This window comes from Lissotriton vulgaris, chromosome 12, assembly GCF_964263255.1.
Source record: "Lissotriton vulgaris chromosome 12, aLisVul1.2, whole genome shotgun sequence".
Taxonomy (NCBI): Eukaryota; Metazoa; Chordata; class Amphibia; order Caudata; family Salamandridae; genus Lissotriton; species Lissotriton vulgaris.
The window spans coordinates 159,309,336-159,326,059 of record NC_141700.1 but is presented as its reverse complement, the minus strand read 5'-3'; the positions used below and the strand labels follow the sequence as shown (position 1 = coordinate 159,326,059).

At 40.4% G+C, this 16,724-nt stretch overlaps 1 protein-coding gene across 2 annotated transcripts in view; it reads left to right on the top strand.

Annotated features, from left to right (window-relative positions):
• PHAF1 (phagophore assembly factor 1) overlaps positions 1-16,724 on the top strand; it is a 271,043-nt gene that overhangs the window by 221,282 nt on the left and 33,037 nt on the right. For both annotated transcript variants that reach the window (XM_086947677.1, XM_086947678.1), the window contains 2 exons: positions 12,145-12,227; positions 15,132-15,175. In XM_086947677.1, coding sequence (XP_086803803.1) covers positions 12,145-12,227; positions 15,132-15,175 — 127 coding nt within the window. The remainder of the gene's footprint in view (positions 1-12,144; positions 12,228-15,131; positions 15,176-16,724) is intronic.

Here is a 16,724-nt window from a genome sequence, read left to right as displayed (position 1 = left end):
GCTCTGCCGCTCCCGGTAAGTAGCTGTCCTGAGTGCAGACCATCTATAGAATAAGAAGCCTTTGCTTGATTGAATTAATATATGTATATCATAATTGAAAAGCATGTATTCCAGACAAAAAATAGGTGTATTATCAGAACTAATAAGGTCGTGCGTGGAGAAAAAGGGTTGAATTTCCAAAATATATTTAAAGCTGATATTTGAGGGATAAGACGTGCAGCATTGGGAAGATAGATCACTAATTTTATTACCTTGGTGCCAGGGATGTTTCAGCTATGGCCTTTATGTATTATTCATGTACAGTCATTCTAAATAGATAAAGCCTTTTTTACGTTACTGCTGGCAGTCCTGCTTGATGCACTCAGGTGATCACTGTTGATAATCTTGCATATGGAGGCCACTAATGTAAGCACACTGAACCTCACGCCCTAAATAGCTGGAAAAACTTACTTGCAGTGTGGGCTCTGGCAGCGAGCATGTCATTGCATAGTGAGGAAATAACAGGTCTTCATAAATATGCCATAGCACAACATTGCGGTGCAATACTAGTGGAATTAAAATACACGGACAGGGAGGCCGAAAACAACTCCCACAGGTGGCAGATGAGCAAGACTTAGATTCTGATCATCAAACATCCCGTACTTGGGACTCGCAATGAATCTAATACTGTCATGTCCATGAAAGATAGATAGGGAGCACAGAATGCTAGAGACATGAAAGATCCAGCTGATCACCCCACACGGAATTGGAAAGGGAAGGTGACAGGCATATTACAGAATAGAAGAGAAGACAGACAACCTTTCCTGTACATCATGACCCAGCGCAACGGATTGGCCATGATATCTTTTTTTTGTTTGATTTTTTGGCTAATAACGGTATAATATTTGCATCAAAATGTGTCATCGAAAAGGAAAACTTGGTTTGGAAGAACATAGTAAATACTGAATGGGCTCATAGACAAACGACCCTACTGGGGATAGGGTAGATCAACACAAATAGAACAACCTCTTATCAGACCTGTCTGATTTCTCAAATGGTAATAACTCTAATCACAGTATTTTCTATACAGCATAGATACACAGAGATTAACTTTCTTTTTAAATTGTGGTAATCTATCTAAAATATTTTTGTATATTTAATTTTTTATGTTTTCACACTTTTCTTAGAATTGTAATTGATAAGCGCATTGCATAAAATGCATTCACATTATTTTTTTTTTTAAGGAGACATTCCTTAACTTTTCTAAGCATGAATTTGTATTTTGGTAATCCCCAAAAGAAAAGAAAAATGTATCATTCCATCATTCATCCATTCTCACCATTCATTCCTCTCATACATACCAACTATCATACTGCACGAACAACTTCATAAAGAACACAACTGAGCAAGGGTCCTGCTACACTAATTCGGTTTGTCATATATCAGTACATTCTATAGTTTGAACACAAATACAAGTCCATCACTTTGTTTTTGAGTAATCGTTTTCTTGACTTAATTCTTAGGTGGGGCTCACAGATGTGTGTCGCTGGCCTACGCATGTTTCGGTGAAAACAGGTTATTACCTTCTTCAGGGCCAATAACGTACATATTCCATCTTTAAAAATGTCTGGGGATTTCTATATGTCTTGTAAAGAACGCAAGGTGTTTTTTGATCTTCCAAGATATGGAAAAGTCCACACAGTTTTTTAGAGAAGCAAGGATGAATCCGCCTTGAATAGCTTAAGTCTTCTAAATAATAAAAAAGACTGAGGAGACCGAATTGAGAAGATTTCGGCCAAATCTAATTGTCCAGATATTTAAAGTTGTAGAAGCTCCAACTGCAGCCTAATTCCAAAACAAGATATCATAATGTCTCAATGTCCTTTAAAGGTGCTTATCAATATAATTCTAAAAAAAAGTGTGAAAACAAAAAAAATGTATTATCCAAAAATATTTTTGATAAATAAACACAATTTAAAAAGAAAGTTAATCTCTGTGTATCTATGCTGTATAGAAAATACTGTGATTAGAGTTATTACCATTTGAGAAATCAGACCGGCCTGATAAGAGGTTGTTCTATTTGTATTTATTTCCCTTCCCCCTCCTCTTAGGCCTCAAAGTAACTGGGGGTACCTTAGCGCAATTAGATAGGGTAGATCAAACCATAAATATCATAATGAGCATATGATTATAATTCATATGCGATACACATCCAAAAGCAAATACGTAAACTATATACATATGTATAATTGTTTAATAGACAAGATTGAAGTGATGTGTAGGATTCGATATGTATAGCAATGCGTAAAATAATGTCTATTGCCTCTGCTATATCTGTCTCGCCCTCATGTGATTTTTTTGTTACCCATACTTGAAAAATGTGAATAAAGATATTTTTTTTAAAAGAAATAGAGGCCACTAATGTATTCTTGGCTGATGTGATCACGATTAGAACATTATTAATAGCTGGGGATGATTTTCACTGAATATAGGAAGCTAATATTAGAAAAAAGTTTGGAAATCCCTTTTATACATTTACAGTGTTAACTAAATCTCAAACAGAAATACTGGTCTCAGACTGAAATTCTGAATTACTCTTCCAGTGATTCAAGGAGAACTACATTTCTTTCATAAATTACTGGAATACTAAATAAACATGACCAAACTATGAACTTTCAGGCAGTAGTGCAGAACAACCTACAAAGGCTGGTGCTGCTAACTGCTTTCAGATGGTGCACAAAATATTAAAATACCTTGTAATGTGTCTGACAGACTTCGTAAAACAGCTGCCCCCACATGATTGAAATTGCCTAAGCCAATTGTAGTTAACACGGTCTGCCATTTCTGGGTAGGGAGAATTGCTACCATCACAACCATCATTAGCAAAGCCAGTGGTTTTGGCGATGCTGTGGAGCATTGGGCCAGAAACATAATGTGTGATGACGTGATCATGGTGCGTAAGCATCATTCAGTTGAGGCGTAAATGTGTGACCACAGTTGTGCACTTAATAATAGGTGTGGTGTTAATTTGTGTATTGTTTTATGTACCAATCCAAAATGATGGAAGGCACTGGGAGTGCCAAAACAAATACTTGCACAAAAGCACATTTTAACAGCAGACCGGCCCAGCAGCAAGTGTTAGCTGCCAGGCCAGGCCCTCCATTTTTTTGTGGCCTGAGGGTAGGAGAGGAAGAAAGGAGTTGGTGAGAGGGAAGCAGCAGAGATTGAGTGGGGAAGGCAATGAAGGGATGGAGGAAGAATAACTAAACCCATTTTTTAAAAAAAGACTCTCCCCAGATGAGGTATGTATGTTCTGCTATGTAAATGAATGAATGAAACAGATCTTATAGATGCGCAAACTTAGCCCAATGGGCGTCAAGGCGCCTAAGTCAAATGCAAAAGCTAGAAAACTTACGGAGTCCTATTTACTCATGGGTAGGCCCTCTTAAAAAAGTAGGTTTTAAGAGCCTTTTTGAAAGACTCAATGGTCGGGAGCGTTTTTATTTCTGTGGGAATGGAGTCCACAGCTGCGGAGCCACCACGGAAAAAGCTCTGGCGCCCCATCTGGTCAGTTTGAAACGAGGAACAACCAGTTGACAGAGTCCCGCAGATCGGAGGTTTCTTGTGGGGACGTAGCGCACAAGAAGAGATCCGATAGCACTGGCAGGACCATCCTTCAATGCTCTGTGGGTCAGACACAGAATTTTAAAGGCAATTCTGTGCTGCACCGGGAGCCAGTGAAGCTCCTTCCTGGCTAAGGTGGCAGAGGATGCTTTCGGAAGATCCAAGACAAAGCGTGCTGCAGCGTTCTGGAGAATCTGCAGATGATGTATCAGGCCTTTATTGACTTCCATATACAGGGAGTTGCAGTAGTCCAGCCTTGAGCCAACCAGGGCTACTGCAACCTGTTTGCGGGCCTGGGGGGATAGGTATCCGCGGATTTTATTGAGTGTCTTGATCACACCCCAGCAAGTGGCCACAGTCCTGTTGACTTGCAGGGACATAGAGAGCGAGGTGTCAAATAATACTCCCAGATTTCTGGCGGAAGGGGAGGGAGTGGGGCAAATGCCAAGAGAAGAAGGCCACCATTCACTCGACCACAGATTTTGACCCTTCCCAAAGATCAGCACCTCCGTTTTTTCGCCGTTGAGTTTGAGGGAATTTATAGTCATCCAGTCTGCCACATACTGCATGCAAACCCTGAAACTGGCGGCAGCTGTACTAACAGAGGTGTGAGCTAATGATACCATGATCTGGGTATCATCGGCGTAGGATACCACCTCCATCCCCTGAGATTTAACCAGTCTAGCAAGGGGGGCCACATAGATGTTAAACAGGGTCGGACTCAGGGCCGACCCTTGTGGCACCCCACACTGCAATGACTTGGCAGGGGAGAGGTGGTTCCCAAGCATGACTCTCTGTTCCCTTTCACTGGTGATTAAGAACCTGAAGTTAACCTCCAGGTGTGGAGATGAACCCTACACTCTCACTGGCTATTAAGTGAACTGCATAGCAATAATGTGGTTAGGCTTTAAAGCAAAGATAACGATTTAGGTTAGTTGTTTGTCCTGTTAACTAACATGAAGATTTCCTAGTATGTCAAATGGGTTAATTCAAATCGTGCAGATGTATGGGAGATTCATACTTAGGATTTGTACTTCACTTACAAGCTAAAAGCAGCTCTTCAGTCACCCATAGCATGACTGCTGCTTCCTGTAGACCACAGGCAACAACCCAGAAAAGCATCTCCAAGTATGCCACTAGCACTGGCTGTACTAAGATTGAGTCCAAAGACACTAACATTTGTAGCTTTTAATCTCTTCTAAAGTCTAATTTGCTCAGTAATTCTACATGATCTGAGAATGGTATCTGGTCCGCCTGGGATCAATCAACACAATTTTAGAGCATAAGATCTTTGGATTCTGCCTGAATGTTTGCTCTAAACCACAAACACCCAGTGTGTATGTTTTGCCTCCCAAGAGACCATTCCATGCTCCCTATTTAAGCCCAAAACTGTAATGCACAGTGATAACATTCTTCAAGTACATTGTGTGACGAGAGACATGGCATGGTTTTTGGAGCTAGAAAAATAAAAGGGTGGTCTGTAAATGGAGGAGATGGGTTTCTCTGGTGTTAAGGCTGAGGAAGCGAAGGGTGAACACCAAGTAATAGATCTTGAGTATATTTCACAGGAGGTTGAAAAACATAGACAACACCCTAAGCCTATATGCCTGTAAGCACCCAGAGAGTTTGAAAGTCAAGCCACCCAGGGTGGAAAGATTTCTTCTTTCACATCAAGCTTTCTATCTCTGCCTCCAAGGCCCCGTTCTTCCTCCTGACGTTGATGTCAGAGTTTTTATTATCCACTGGGACTTTCCTTTTGAGGGTGCCTGTCCCTCATTCCTCCTTCATCCTCAATCGTCTTCCAAAGTTGAGAATACGCTCTTTGGCAGATTCTTACTGATGCTCTTCGCTCGTCCGGTAGAGCAGCAGTTGCTTACCCAACTGCTAGGAGAGTCTAAGCAATTCTATGGCAAGTTTGATTTTATCAGACATCAGAAGCTCAGACTTTGAGAACAGTCATGAAGATTTTGGAGATGATGGCATAATGCATTCACCTCATTCCAAACAATGGGCTAGACATAAAGACCTCCTGGAGAGAGCAAACAAGCAAAGGTGACAAAGAGCAGGAATTTGGGCAGAATTATCATTTGTAATGACCAAAGTTTGCAAGGAAATTAGGTGATTGAATGTGGCCAACATAATGAAGTGGAAAACATTCACAGCATCTCTTCCTCAAGACACCTCACACATGGGCCAAGGAGCACACATGGGTCCTCTCAGAATAAGAGAGTTGTCTGCAACACAGGAAGTGTCAAACACATCAACCATCTGGGAATTGAAAACCATCTTCCAAGCCCTAAAATCTTTTAAAAGTCAAGTACAGTAAAAAAAGATTTTCCAGATACTAAGAGGCAACTCAAAAGCAATATGTTGTCTCCACAAACAGGAGGTCATGGTAACATACCCAAAATCACAACCGGTACCAACTATCTAGAGGTGGGACATCACAAGAAATCGTTCACTAGTAGCAAATGATTTCCTAGGTGTAGAAAACAAAAACATTGATAAAGTAAGCAGAAATATAAGCTGCTGTCATGATGGGAGTTAAAGCAATCTGTAGCAGGCACATTCTTCCTGCACTGGGGAATTCCTCAAGTAGACCTGTTTGCAGCCACAGAAAAACACAAAATGACAGTCCTTCTCATCCATGCATTACCACCCACAGTCTCTGGAGAATGGTACAGGATATTTCTGTACACTTTCCCCCCCAATACTATTGGGCCCAACAATTCTAGTGAAGGTCAGAGTGTCCAGCATGATTATGATTCTGATCGTCCCCAAGTGGCCTTGGCATCCATGGTTCTCACACCTACTACAACTGTCAGGAAGGCAACATGTCCACATTCCTCCACAGAAAGACACTCTAACCATGCGACATTTGAGGGGTGTTTGCCCAAACCCAGGGAAGCTCTAGTTGAGGGTGTACTTCCCGAGGTAGCAGAGTTCCAGTATTTGCACTTACCAAAAGCAACATTAGGCATAATTCAAGAGGCATGAAGACCAACCACCAGAAGATGTTATGTGTTCGAGTGAAAGAGATATCTGACATGGTGCCAAACTATCACATTCAAAACGGTTTACATCTTGATACAGTCATAGTCTGGTACCTCACAAATCTGACCACGTGTAAGCTGTCGTACACTTCAATAAGCGTACATTTGCCAGCTATTGCAGCTTATTTGAGAGAGCTGCAGGCTAAACAGATTTTCACAGTTCCATTAATCAAAAGTTTCATGGATGGACAAAAAGACTTTCTTGTTACGACAGTTACCGCACAGTGGAATCTTAATTTGTTACTAGCTGGGTTGATAAAGTACTGTTTGAACCAATACATAAGGCCACAATTAAACACTTTACTTTAAAAACAGCCATCTTAGTAGCCCTTGCATTATTAAGAAAGGTAAGTGAGATACAAGAGCTATTCATATCCATAGAGAAGGACAAAGTGGTGATGAAGACTCACCCAAATTCTTACCAAAGGTCAGGGCACTTTTTCATATGAATCAAATTATCATCTTACCTTTTTCAAAAGGCCGTCCGATGCTGCCGAGGGAGCGTGGCACACACTTGATGTCAGGAGAGCATTATGAACTACATACAACTTACCAAACACATCAGGAAAAACAATCAACTTTTTGTAGGACATTTAGTGAAGGGCTTAGGAGAACAGCTAACGAAAAATATTGTGGATTGTTCAAACTATTGAGTTGTTATTCACTTCCAAATAAGCACATAAGTCTTTTTTCACCAAACCAAAGGAGCCTTCAAGGCTACGAAGGCCTTTATGGCCAACGTTTCCATCCAGAATACATTCAGAGCAGCCACATGGTCTTCAGAAGACGCTATGTATAGACTTAGTCATGAAAGTGTCCAGCGGTTTAAACAATACAAAAAAGTATTTTGGTTTCCAATCCCTCTTCTAACCCACCTTGTCATGGGTGGTAGTACTGCTACATAATTTGTTCAAAGCTTGTGAACCTAGAAGACCTTTCATGGTGCAAAAGAAACCGGTTACTTAACTGGTTTTGCAACTTGACTCTCCTTTAACTTCACATGCATCCCTTCTGCCTTCCTGCTCAAAGAGGTTTGTGGAAAGTGAGAGGAAAAAAATTCAAAGATGGAGGACACACACGAGTGCAAGTGGGATTACAGCCCTCATGCAAGAGCTTTGTCAACAGCCACTAACTAATTAAATGTGTATTAGACAAGAAACCTGCAGGCCCAACCACTAGAATCTGAAACTGCGCAGAGCATGTGAATCTAAAAGAGTTTCAAACTTAAAACTATAATTACAGGAAAGTAACTGGTTTCTTCTGAGTGATTGCAAAACATCTAGTCTTGGAAGATTGTGTTCTGGTCTGCTGCCACTGTGGTCCCCTTTGTTTAAGTATTTGAAGGCTGCAAACTCCACAGAGGTACAGGTACAGGTAAATAACCTTTTTTTAAAGTGCTACCTGACTTAGGCTATAACAAATTTTTTTATTGGAATTAATGATCTATATTTTCTGTGAGTTTTGCCTGTGTTTACAGTATTGCAGCCTGAATTTTGTGTGCACTACTCCCAACATGGTTTGATGCTCCCATCAAGCACATTGAATAGGATTAAATACAATGTTCACAAAATGAATGATTAGAGATGGATAGGGTTACATTTGGCTGAGCTAGTACAGACTATGGGTACACCAAAACAAGGTAATAGAAGGAAGAGGAGAATCTGCAATGTTGCATGCTGACCTTGCTGCTACCTACATTGGACCAAGGTTTGGTTCATTTTGAATGGTTAATGTACATTTGGTCTTTAACAAGAGTCTTTGCAGGTCCCCTACTCTTGTTTCGCTGTATTTACATGAATAACATGCTATGTAAGCTTTGTATGATGATATGCTACTAGTGAGAAACTATTTTCATGTTTTGATAGCAGGTATGTAGAGTTGTTATTACTGCCAGTACTGTCCTGTGCACCCACAAGGCTTCTATTTAGCGAGCTGAAATTGTTCTTTTGATTATTTCTGCTCTGTTGTGAATGTCTCTTGCCAGATTCCTCGTTTGAGGATCTTACCAGGGGAATGAAGTGGACCAGCTCTGGCTCCATCTTACCTGCCTTGGACCAAGAATTAGGCATTTGCAATATTAGTTCTAATGACTGTTAGATTCCCAAAATGTCCTTGTAGGGTGGACTGAGTACAGTTTCACTGAGAAAGGTTCTGACATCTTTGAAAAAAGTGGGAATATGATGCCCTGAAGGTAGAATATTGTCCTTGCGGAAATCTTTCAAATACAAATTCAATATGTATATTGTGATTACAACCCAGTCGGAGGTCCTTCTCAAAATCATTGGCTTCATTGATACCACAGTCAGTCTTTTGAGCTGTTACTGATGGGAGGTATTTGTTTTATATTTTGTCTCATGAGATTTATGGATATGAGCCAATTTCTGTTGGTTCTGCTTGAAGTCTCTAAGGTGTTTTGACACAATAAATCACAGGGTGCTGGTTGTGGGATCATAGGAAGAGCCTATGCTCATATCTTATATCTTCCCCCTTTCTGATGTGGAACTTGCAGTTTTTCATCTGTCTCAGACACCCAGTAAGGTTGGGTATTTATTTCTACGAGTTATGTTGCCTTAAGGTTCATTGTGTAATAGGCCTTAAATTCTTTCAGTGTCTTCTGCCTCCATTTGTGACTGGACTGGAAAGTATTAGTCGTTCCTCAGAGAAGTTCCATTTTTCCATGTCTATTCCATTCACCATATTTGATTCAACCAAAATATGAGGAATAACCAGTATCCTGTTGGTTTTTCCTTGTACACTCTTTTCTCTATATTTTCTGATGATAGATATCTTACTTCTGCCTTTATGAAAGTGTTGCAAGTATCATAGCATTCCTGCCAGAGACAGTGTTTTTATGGAATGTTAGGTTTTAACTCCTCATGATGGGATTATAGCAGTCAAATAGGGCACTATCTTTTTGTGATGTTAAATCTTGATTCTTGTAACTCAAAGTTAAATAATGATTTAGTCAAACATTAAGTCAAATTAAATAAATTGATTGTGGTTTAAGTATGCAATGCTAGTTGAAAGACACTATATGCAATTCTAGTTGAAAGAAGCAGTATTTTTTATATATTAAAATTGTGTTTTTTTTAGTGTATCAGAAGGTAGTTATTACTAGCAAGAGTTATTTTCATGCACATGCTACCCATAGATCTATTGTCCGTAGAAACTAGCAAATGATAATTTTTAGATCCTTTTTTAGATTTGACATCTGAGTGTCCAGTCAAGAAAGCTTTATTCGGTTGCTTCATAAAACAATCATAAAAGCACAGAAGAAGTAAAACCCATCAATACATGGTTTACATTTTAAAAGATGAAATATATATTGTATCAGAATAAAAATACATCAATTCATAATCTAAGATGATGAGAAATGTCTATACATGATCTTAAAATATAAGAAATATCATCTTTATCTTAATATAAACAAGATGCCTAGTGCATTGTAAACTTAAAACATTATTAAATGCACCTATTGTGACATCTTAGTGATTCGAAGTAATGGGTTTGTGACTTCAGCAAAAAATAAATGTATACTTAATAAAATGAAAATATTTGTTATAACCCCTGGTAGTCCATCTCTATATCAGATCATCTTTTTGTGCTCGTTTATATTTATCACTGCTGTTTCATCTTCATGCATCAAATCATCCTTAGATGTGTTGTGTTGGTGAGTGTAAGGTGATAGCTGCCGGCTTGTGTTATGGAGTTGGTTGCTGTTTGTTTCCTATGTAGTACTGTCTTTATTGTGTTGTCCTCATTATTTACTGTTGGGTTCAGGAACTTTACCTTAGGTTTGTGTATGTTGCAGGTCAGTTCGATATTTAGTGTGTTCCAGTTCTTGAGACCACTATATCTGCAGGGACTATGGGAAGAGTTTTAATTCACTCACCACATTACGCTGACATTGTCTTTCAAAGGTAGAGATAACGAAGACTGGATTGTATGCACGCTGGGGTTTTGAGTGTTGCACTTCTCGTCTGCAGCAAATGTTAGATGTAGAAAAACTTTGTTCTCTGACCTCTAGCTAACGGCCAATAATGACAATGTGATTTTCATAAGATAGGTCCTCTATTTTATTTGACCATTTTATCTACTTAAATTGAGTTTCGGAGATTGAGGTCTAGTCAAAACAGAGAGTGCAGTAGTGTTGTGACCGTTGTCACTGTACACACATGAAACACTATCTTACACAGTCCAAACCTAGGGAACACTGAACAGAAAACGTATCTAGGTGTGTTGATTGGTCACTACTTTAAAATCTGTGTGGTATATATCCTGACATGTTTGTTAAAGGAAGGCATATGATAGAGGGGTATATAATAAGTGAAGTGTTTCAGTTAATCTGGTACGGATAGTGGAATCCACTCTATTGGGTTTGGTATGTGTGATTATCATACCTGGATGTTCTCAAGGCTGAAATATGACGGAGATCTTCTGCATTTTCTACTTTTTTTTACTTTTTTTTTTAGGTTGAGCCTAGTGGCAGCGCACATACACTGCTCGCTCTGTGAAGCATCCTGTAATAGAAAATGCACCTGAAGCCCTACCCATTCTTCACCGATATGTCATTGCCATTGACCTTCGCAAATGCTGGCTTCTGATTCGTAAATAGGCTTGTTAGTCCCTCCTTAGTATTGGCTTGTCTTCATTTGTACCCTCCCATGGCGACTGACCCTTTTACTTGACTTGTTACACGGTCTCCGTTTTAAGTCGATGAGCACTATTTTGTTTATTAACTAACTAATGGGGACAATGGCGACCGCTTTTCACACCGAGCGCTATGCCGCTCTAACTATAAAAGTTGCACAATGGCGACACTATTTGTATTTTATTACTTTTGAGATGAACGCTGAGCCATCTTTAGGAACAACAAGCTCAGTTTCATTTTTTTTAAACTTTAATAGTGAGCGCGGCACCTGCTTCAGAGACACTGCGCTCCGTTTCTTTTTTCTTTTTAGTTAATTGGTGAGCACTGCGTCCCCTTCACGGAAACCATGCTCTGCAATACAAGAGGTCTCGTTTGGCAAAAGTTTAACCTAATGGTATTGTAAATGACAATGCCTTTACCTATTATAAAAGGCATTGCTATTTACAATGCCAATAACTCAAAATCTCGCAATTGCGAGACCTATTGCATTGTAAATGCTTGTTATTTAACTGCTACTTGGTTGAATTTTGAAGTCCTGAAAGATTTAGGACTAGGTGATCCCTGAATCTTAGCAGTACCGATTTGCACATGGGTGAATGGGAAGCTTTAAAGCATCTTTCTGCGTTATATGTATATTTTCCTTGTTTGCTTATATCAATGTAGTTCTGTCATTTATTGTTGTCTGACCATCTGGGGAATGTAAGTCAAGTAAAATGCTTGTAATTGAAATTACAATAATCCAAGTAAAAATCTGTGCAAAACGAAATCCCTTATAAACAGGGTAAAACTGTATTCTGTTATTCTTTTTTTTCAAGTCTCTATCATTTTCTCGAATAGGATATTCTTTTTGATGCAAATACACATAAGGTGAAGAAATTTGTCTTGCATACCAATTATCCTGGCCATTACAACTTCAACATGTAAGTAAAAGCAATAGAGCAAGTTTAGCTTCTAAACACTGCAATGCTGCTTTGATTTCGGGGATGTTTCTCAATCAGGACTATTTTTGTTATCGTGCTCATGCAACAGGTTTTGTAAATGGCATCACAGCAAAGCGTAGGGAGAATTTTGTAAGAGCTATTACAATTTTTCATTTCTTTCATCAAAACTGCTCATGCATGTACTTGATTTGGTCATCTGTTACGTCATCGGTTTTATGTGTGGGTGTATTCTAAGTTGGATCCAATTCACATAATAATTAAAAATTCACTTCCTGACACCTTATGGGTAATACGGTCTATCAGGTAAAATATGGTGGGGCAGGACTTCGGGGAAGGCGTCTTCTTACCCAGGTCAGTGCAAGAGAAGAACAGCTATATTGTTTTGACAAACTGTTTCTAATGCTGGGACGTGATGTGAAGGTGTTTGGTAAAGCGAGTTTATACAACTAAGTTTAGGCCATTATCTCACCATGGACACAAAGTGCTCTGGGACGCTACAGTTTGTGTGCCCGCATTTTGCTCCCCCGGGCACTGTGGTATTGCGGAAGGGGCTGCAGGTGCTTGTGCAGCCCCTTCTGTAAGACTGATTCCGCTGGCGCACATGTAGCACCTACGCTATCTTCAGAGAGGGTTTCGTTATTTGCGTGAGGTGATGTTGCATGCAAGTGAGTGAATCACGTTGCCTCTGCGCCAGCACCATATTATGGATGCAGACGCAGAGGCAAGCAGGCCTCTACGAGGCACACTGACTGTGCGCCCAAAGAGTTGACACACTGTCATTGCGCTTTTTAAAGATAGCCACCTGGATGGGGAAAATGGAGTCCCAAGCCCCCACTAGACATCCCCCTAGACCAGGGGTCTCCAAACCGGTCCTGGAGGGCCAGATCCATGCCAGATTTTTAAAATTACTACATGTATCTCAATGGGGATATCCAAAAAATCTGGCATGGATCCGGCCCTCCAGGACCAGTTTGGAGACCCCTGCCCTAGACGCACGTGCAGTCACTCACTGCACCTGCCTGCTATGGGATCTCTCTTCTCTCTTTTAAATGCAAACAGAATGTCACCTGCATTGTTAAACAGCTCCTCCATATTTCACTACATGCTCTGCCCTCCAGGCATGCGCAGGTTTGTGGTTGCCCTGAGGGCAGTACATTAATTGTAATAGGAAGAACTGTTCCTGTTTTTGTCTGGCGCACCTGGTAAACAAGGACAGGGCACCCTATCTGTAATATGTGCCCACTGGTGACCATGTTTTCTTTGGGAAAAGGGTTCCTTTTTCAATCTCAAAAACCGTTACAGCATTTTATTATCTGCTTGGAAAAATTGTTTGCCTCCAATTGGAATAGTTTACTAAACTGCCCGGAACCAGACACATTTTTAAGTCTCGCCTGCGACAGCGCATCTGCTGCATGCACTCTCACTTGTGAGGGGGATTGTTTACAGTGATGGTCTTGGAGCCCACCCACTGCTTACCATTTATTGGCATCATTGTCACTCTTCTTTGCCTTCTCGTAATTATCCAACGCATGCTGGGCGACACTTCCTTTTCTTCCTGTGGAGCATGGGCCAAGCACAGATTGATTCAGCCTAATTAGTGTACATCCACTGATCGTGCTGTGATTGAGGTATGAGTTTCAGGACATTCCCTCTGTATCCAGTTGTGATGCTGCTTTTTTCATTTGTTCTGTTTTCAAACACATTTTTTAACATTGTTTACGCCTGCATCTTTTGTCTTGGTCATACCACTAAAATAAATTAAAATTTTACGTGGAATGGATTAAGCCATTCTAATGTATAAATGCCGCACTAGCAACACATTTACACCGTCTTGATGCTTGCCACTACAGGCCTATTTTTGTTGCCATACATCCCCTTTACGGCTCATACCTTGCGTTGATTTTTTGTTTGGTTGCTTGTTTAAGTTACACCCACAAGTGTACTACTCTACACCACTCTACACTACTCCAGTCTTCACCTCTCAACTCTATACCACTCCACACCACACCACTTAACACAACTCCATGCCTCTCTACTCTCCTCTGCGCCTCCCCTTTGTGTTTTTTTGTTTCTTTTACTACAGTTTCATCCTTCAAAGAACTACCAAGTCCTCTGTATGTATAAATAAATCAGCAGAAAGATTTATTTTATCAAATGCAATCAGTTTGCAGTTTCCCTAATTTTTAAACCTGCCCGAAAGTTTTCAAACTTGCACTCAACTCAGAAAAAAATTGAAGTGAATTCCCAACTAAGAAAAGATCAACTGTTAACCCACCAATGTTGTCTATTCAGTTTTATGCGAATATAACGAAATTCTTGCTTCAAGAATAGATATTCACTGGTCACACCTTAAGGGACTAATCTGAATGTATTCTGTTGATGTCAGTTGTTCAAAACCACAGGTTTTGCTATCGCCCTTAATCTCCCCATAAGAAAAAACATACTGCCATGGCGTAGTTTCATTTTTCGGCTTTAGCATGTCCCTAGTGGTTCAGAGCACAAAGATGAAACTTTGGAAAGATATTTGCAGTCTCCTACAAGGTGAAACCACAACCTTAAAACTGATCACTGTTCCGGTCCCTCGTCCCCTGAAATAACAGTAGAGCCACTGTATGACAGTATGACATTAAACATATGCCTGGTTGCTGGTTGGTATGCTATCTGAATGCTGCAAGTGTGCACAAGGGCTCTGTGTGTATTTTTGCTAAAGATCAAGAATGGACATTTTCCCACAATTTCTGCAGCTGCCATTTGTTTGGGATGTGTGTGTTTCAGGCTATCTCTTAAGGTGTGAATATGCTCTTTTGCATGATTTATGGATGTCAGTACTTACACTCATTGATCACCTAACCATGTATTCTTAATCATTTTTCTTCTTTTCAGTTATCATCGTTGTGAGTTCAAGATTCCGCTCACTATCAAACGAGGTGAGTGGATGTGTTTGATTACTCTCTTCCAAGCTATGATTGAGTTGTCCGTTTAGGAGATCAGATTTTCCATCAATGTCAACTTGTTCATGTTCATACTGGGCAGAATCGTAGCCAGTTGTGTGCTTCAGTACATTTTTAATGGGAGAGGGGAATCTTTGATAGAACTCACTGGGGTACTGGGGCTTCTACAGCTGTCCTCCTGCTTTTGGCTGAGGGTTGATCTGTTTCCCTTCCTGTGCGGTTGAAATGACCAATCTAGAGTCCTGGAAAAATCTAAAGTACTGGGAAGTACTAGAATTCTCTTGTGTAGACCCAAGAGCTACGGCATCTACTTCCTGTGAGGACTCTCCAGCAATTCTTGGGAATGAGTAGACCCTAAAACTGTTGTATACTTGTAGGTGCACTTTGCCACTGGATTCAAGCTAGCATGGCTGATGAAGGGTGTTACCCAGAAACCGGTCCCAGGATGCTTGTTTCCAGTTCAGGGAAGCCCTGGCTTGGCAGTTCGGGTTGGACTGTTCCCATGAGGCACAGGGTCAAGACTGATTTGCATATAGCTGGGTCTGAACTGAGGTGGCGAAGGGAGCTAAAGAATGATGATGGATTAAACCAGATCTGTGATGGGGTGAGAGTCTGAAAAGTTTCAGCGCTCCGTCCAACATCTCCTTGTGTTTGCTTTGTTTGCCCTAAGTTGGCATGGTGTGCCCAGACGTGGGTCCCTTGATTACTTTGCCACTGGATTCAAGCTAGCTTTGCTGATGAAGGGGTTTACCCAGAAACCGGTCCCAGGATTCTTGTTTCCGGTTCAGGGAGCCCTGGCTTGGCAGTTCCGGCTCGGCTGTTCCCATGAGGCACAGGGTCAAGACTGATTTGCATATAGTTGGGTCTGAACTGAGGTGGCGAAGTGAGCTAAAGAATGATGATGGATTAAATCCAGATCTGTGACTGGGGGTGAGTGTCCCGTCCATCATCTCCTTGTGTTTACAGATGTATTACCCCAACTTGGGGTACACAAAGAGTTGACTGATCAGCATATGTGGGATGGAGGAGATAGCTGTAATTGCTAAAGCATATATTTTGCATTGAAGTCTATTTATGAGGCCTCCCTCTTTGAACAGACATGTTTAAACTATAGGTGCATCTACCTATTTCTTTTTTTTAAGATGAAGTTTGTGGCATCCAATTTATTTCTGTTATTTCTGAAATTCTGAAAGCGGCATCTTGGAATACAACGTCCATTCTATTTTCATAGATTGCAAGTGTTAAGTCACCACACCATACTTTTTGGAAGATAATTTTTACTTTTAATTTTGTTAGTTAACAAAGAATATATATATTCTTAGCATGTGTGACTGTAGCTAAACATGCTTAGTATGTTCTGTTGGGCTTGGATGTTTGATAGTTGTTTTTATTTGAAGAATTATTTTGAGGCACAAGATGTGGAATGACTACTCCTCTTATAGTGCAAACAACTGGAAAATGTTCCTTACCTTGTAAGCATCTTTTCATAGGGTGCAGTGCTATACAGTCACATGCGTCCACCCTC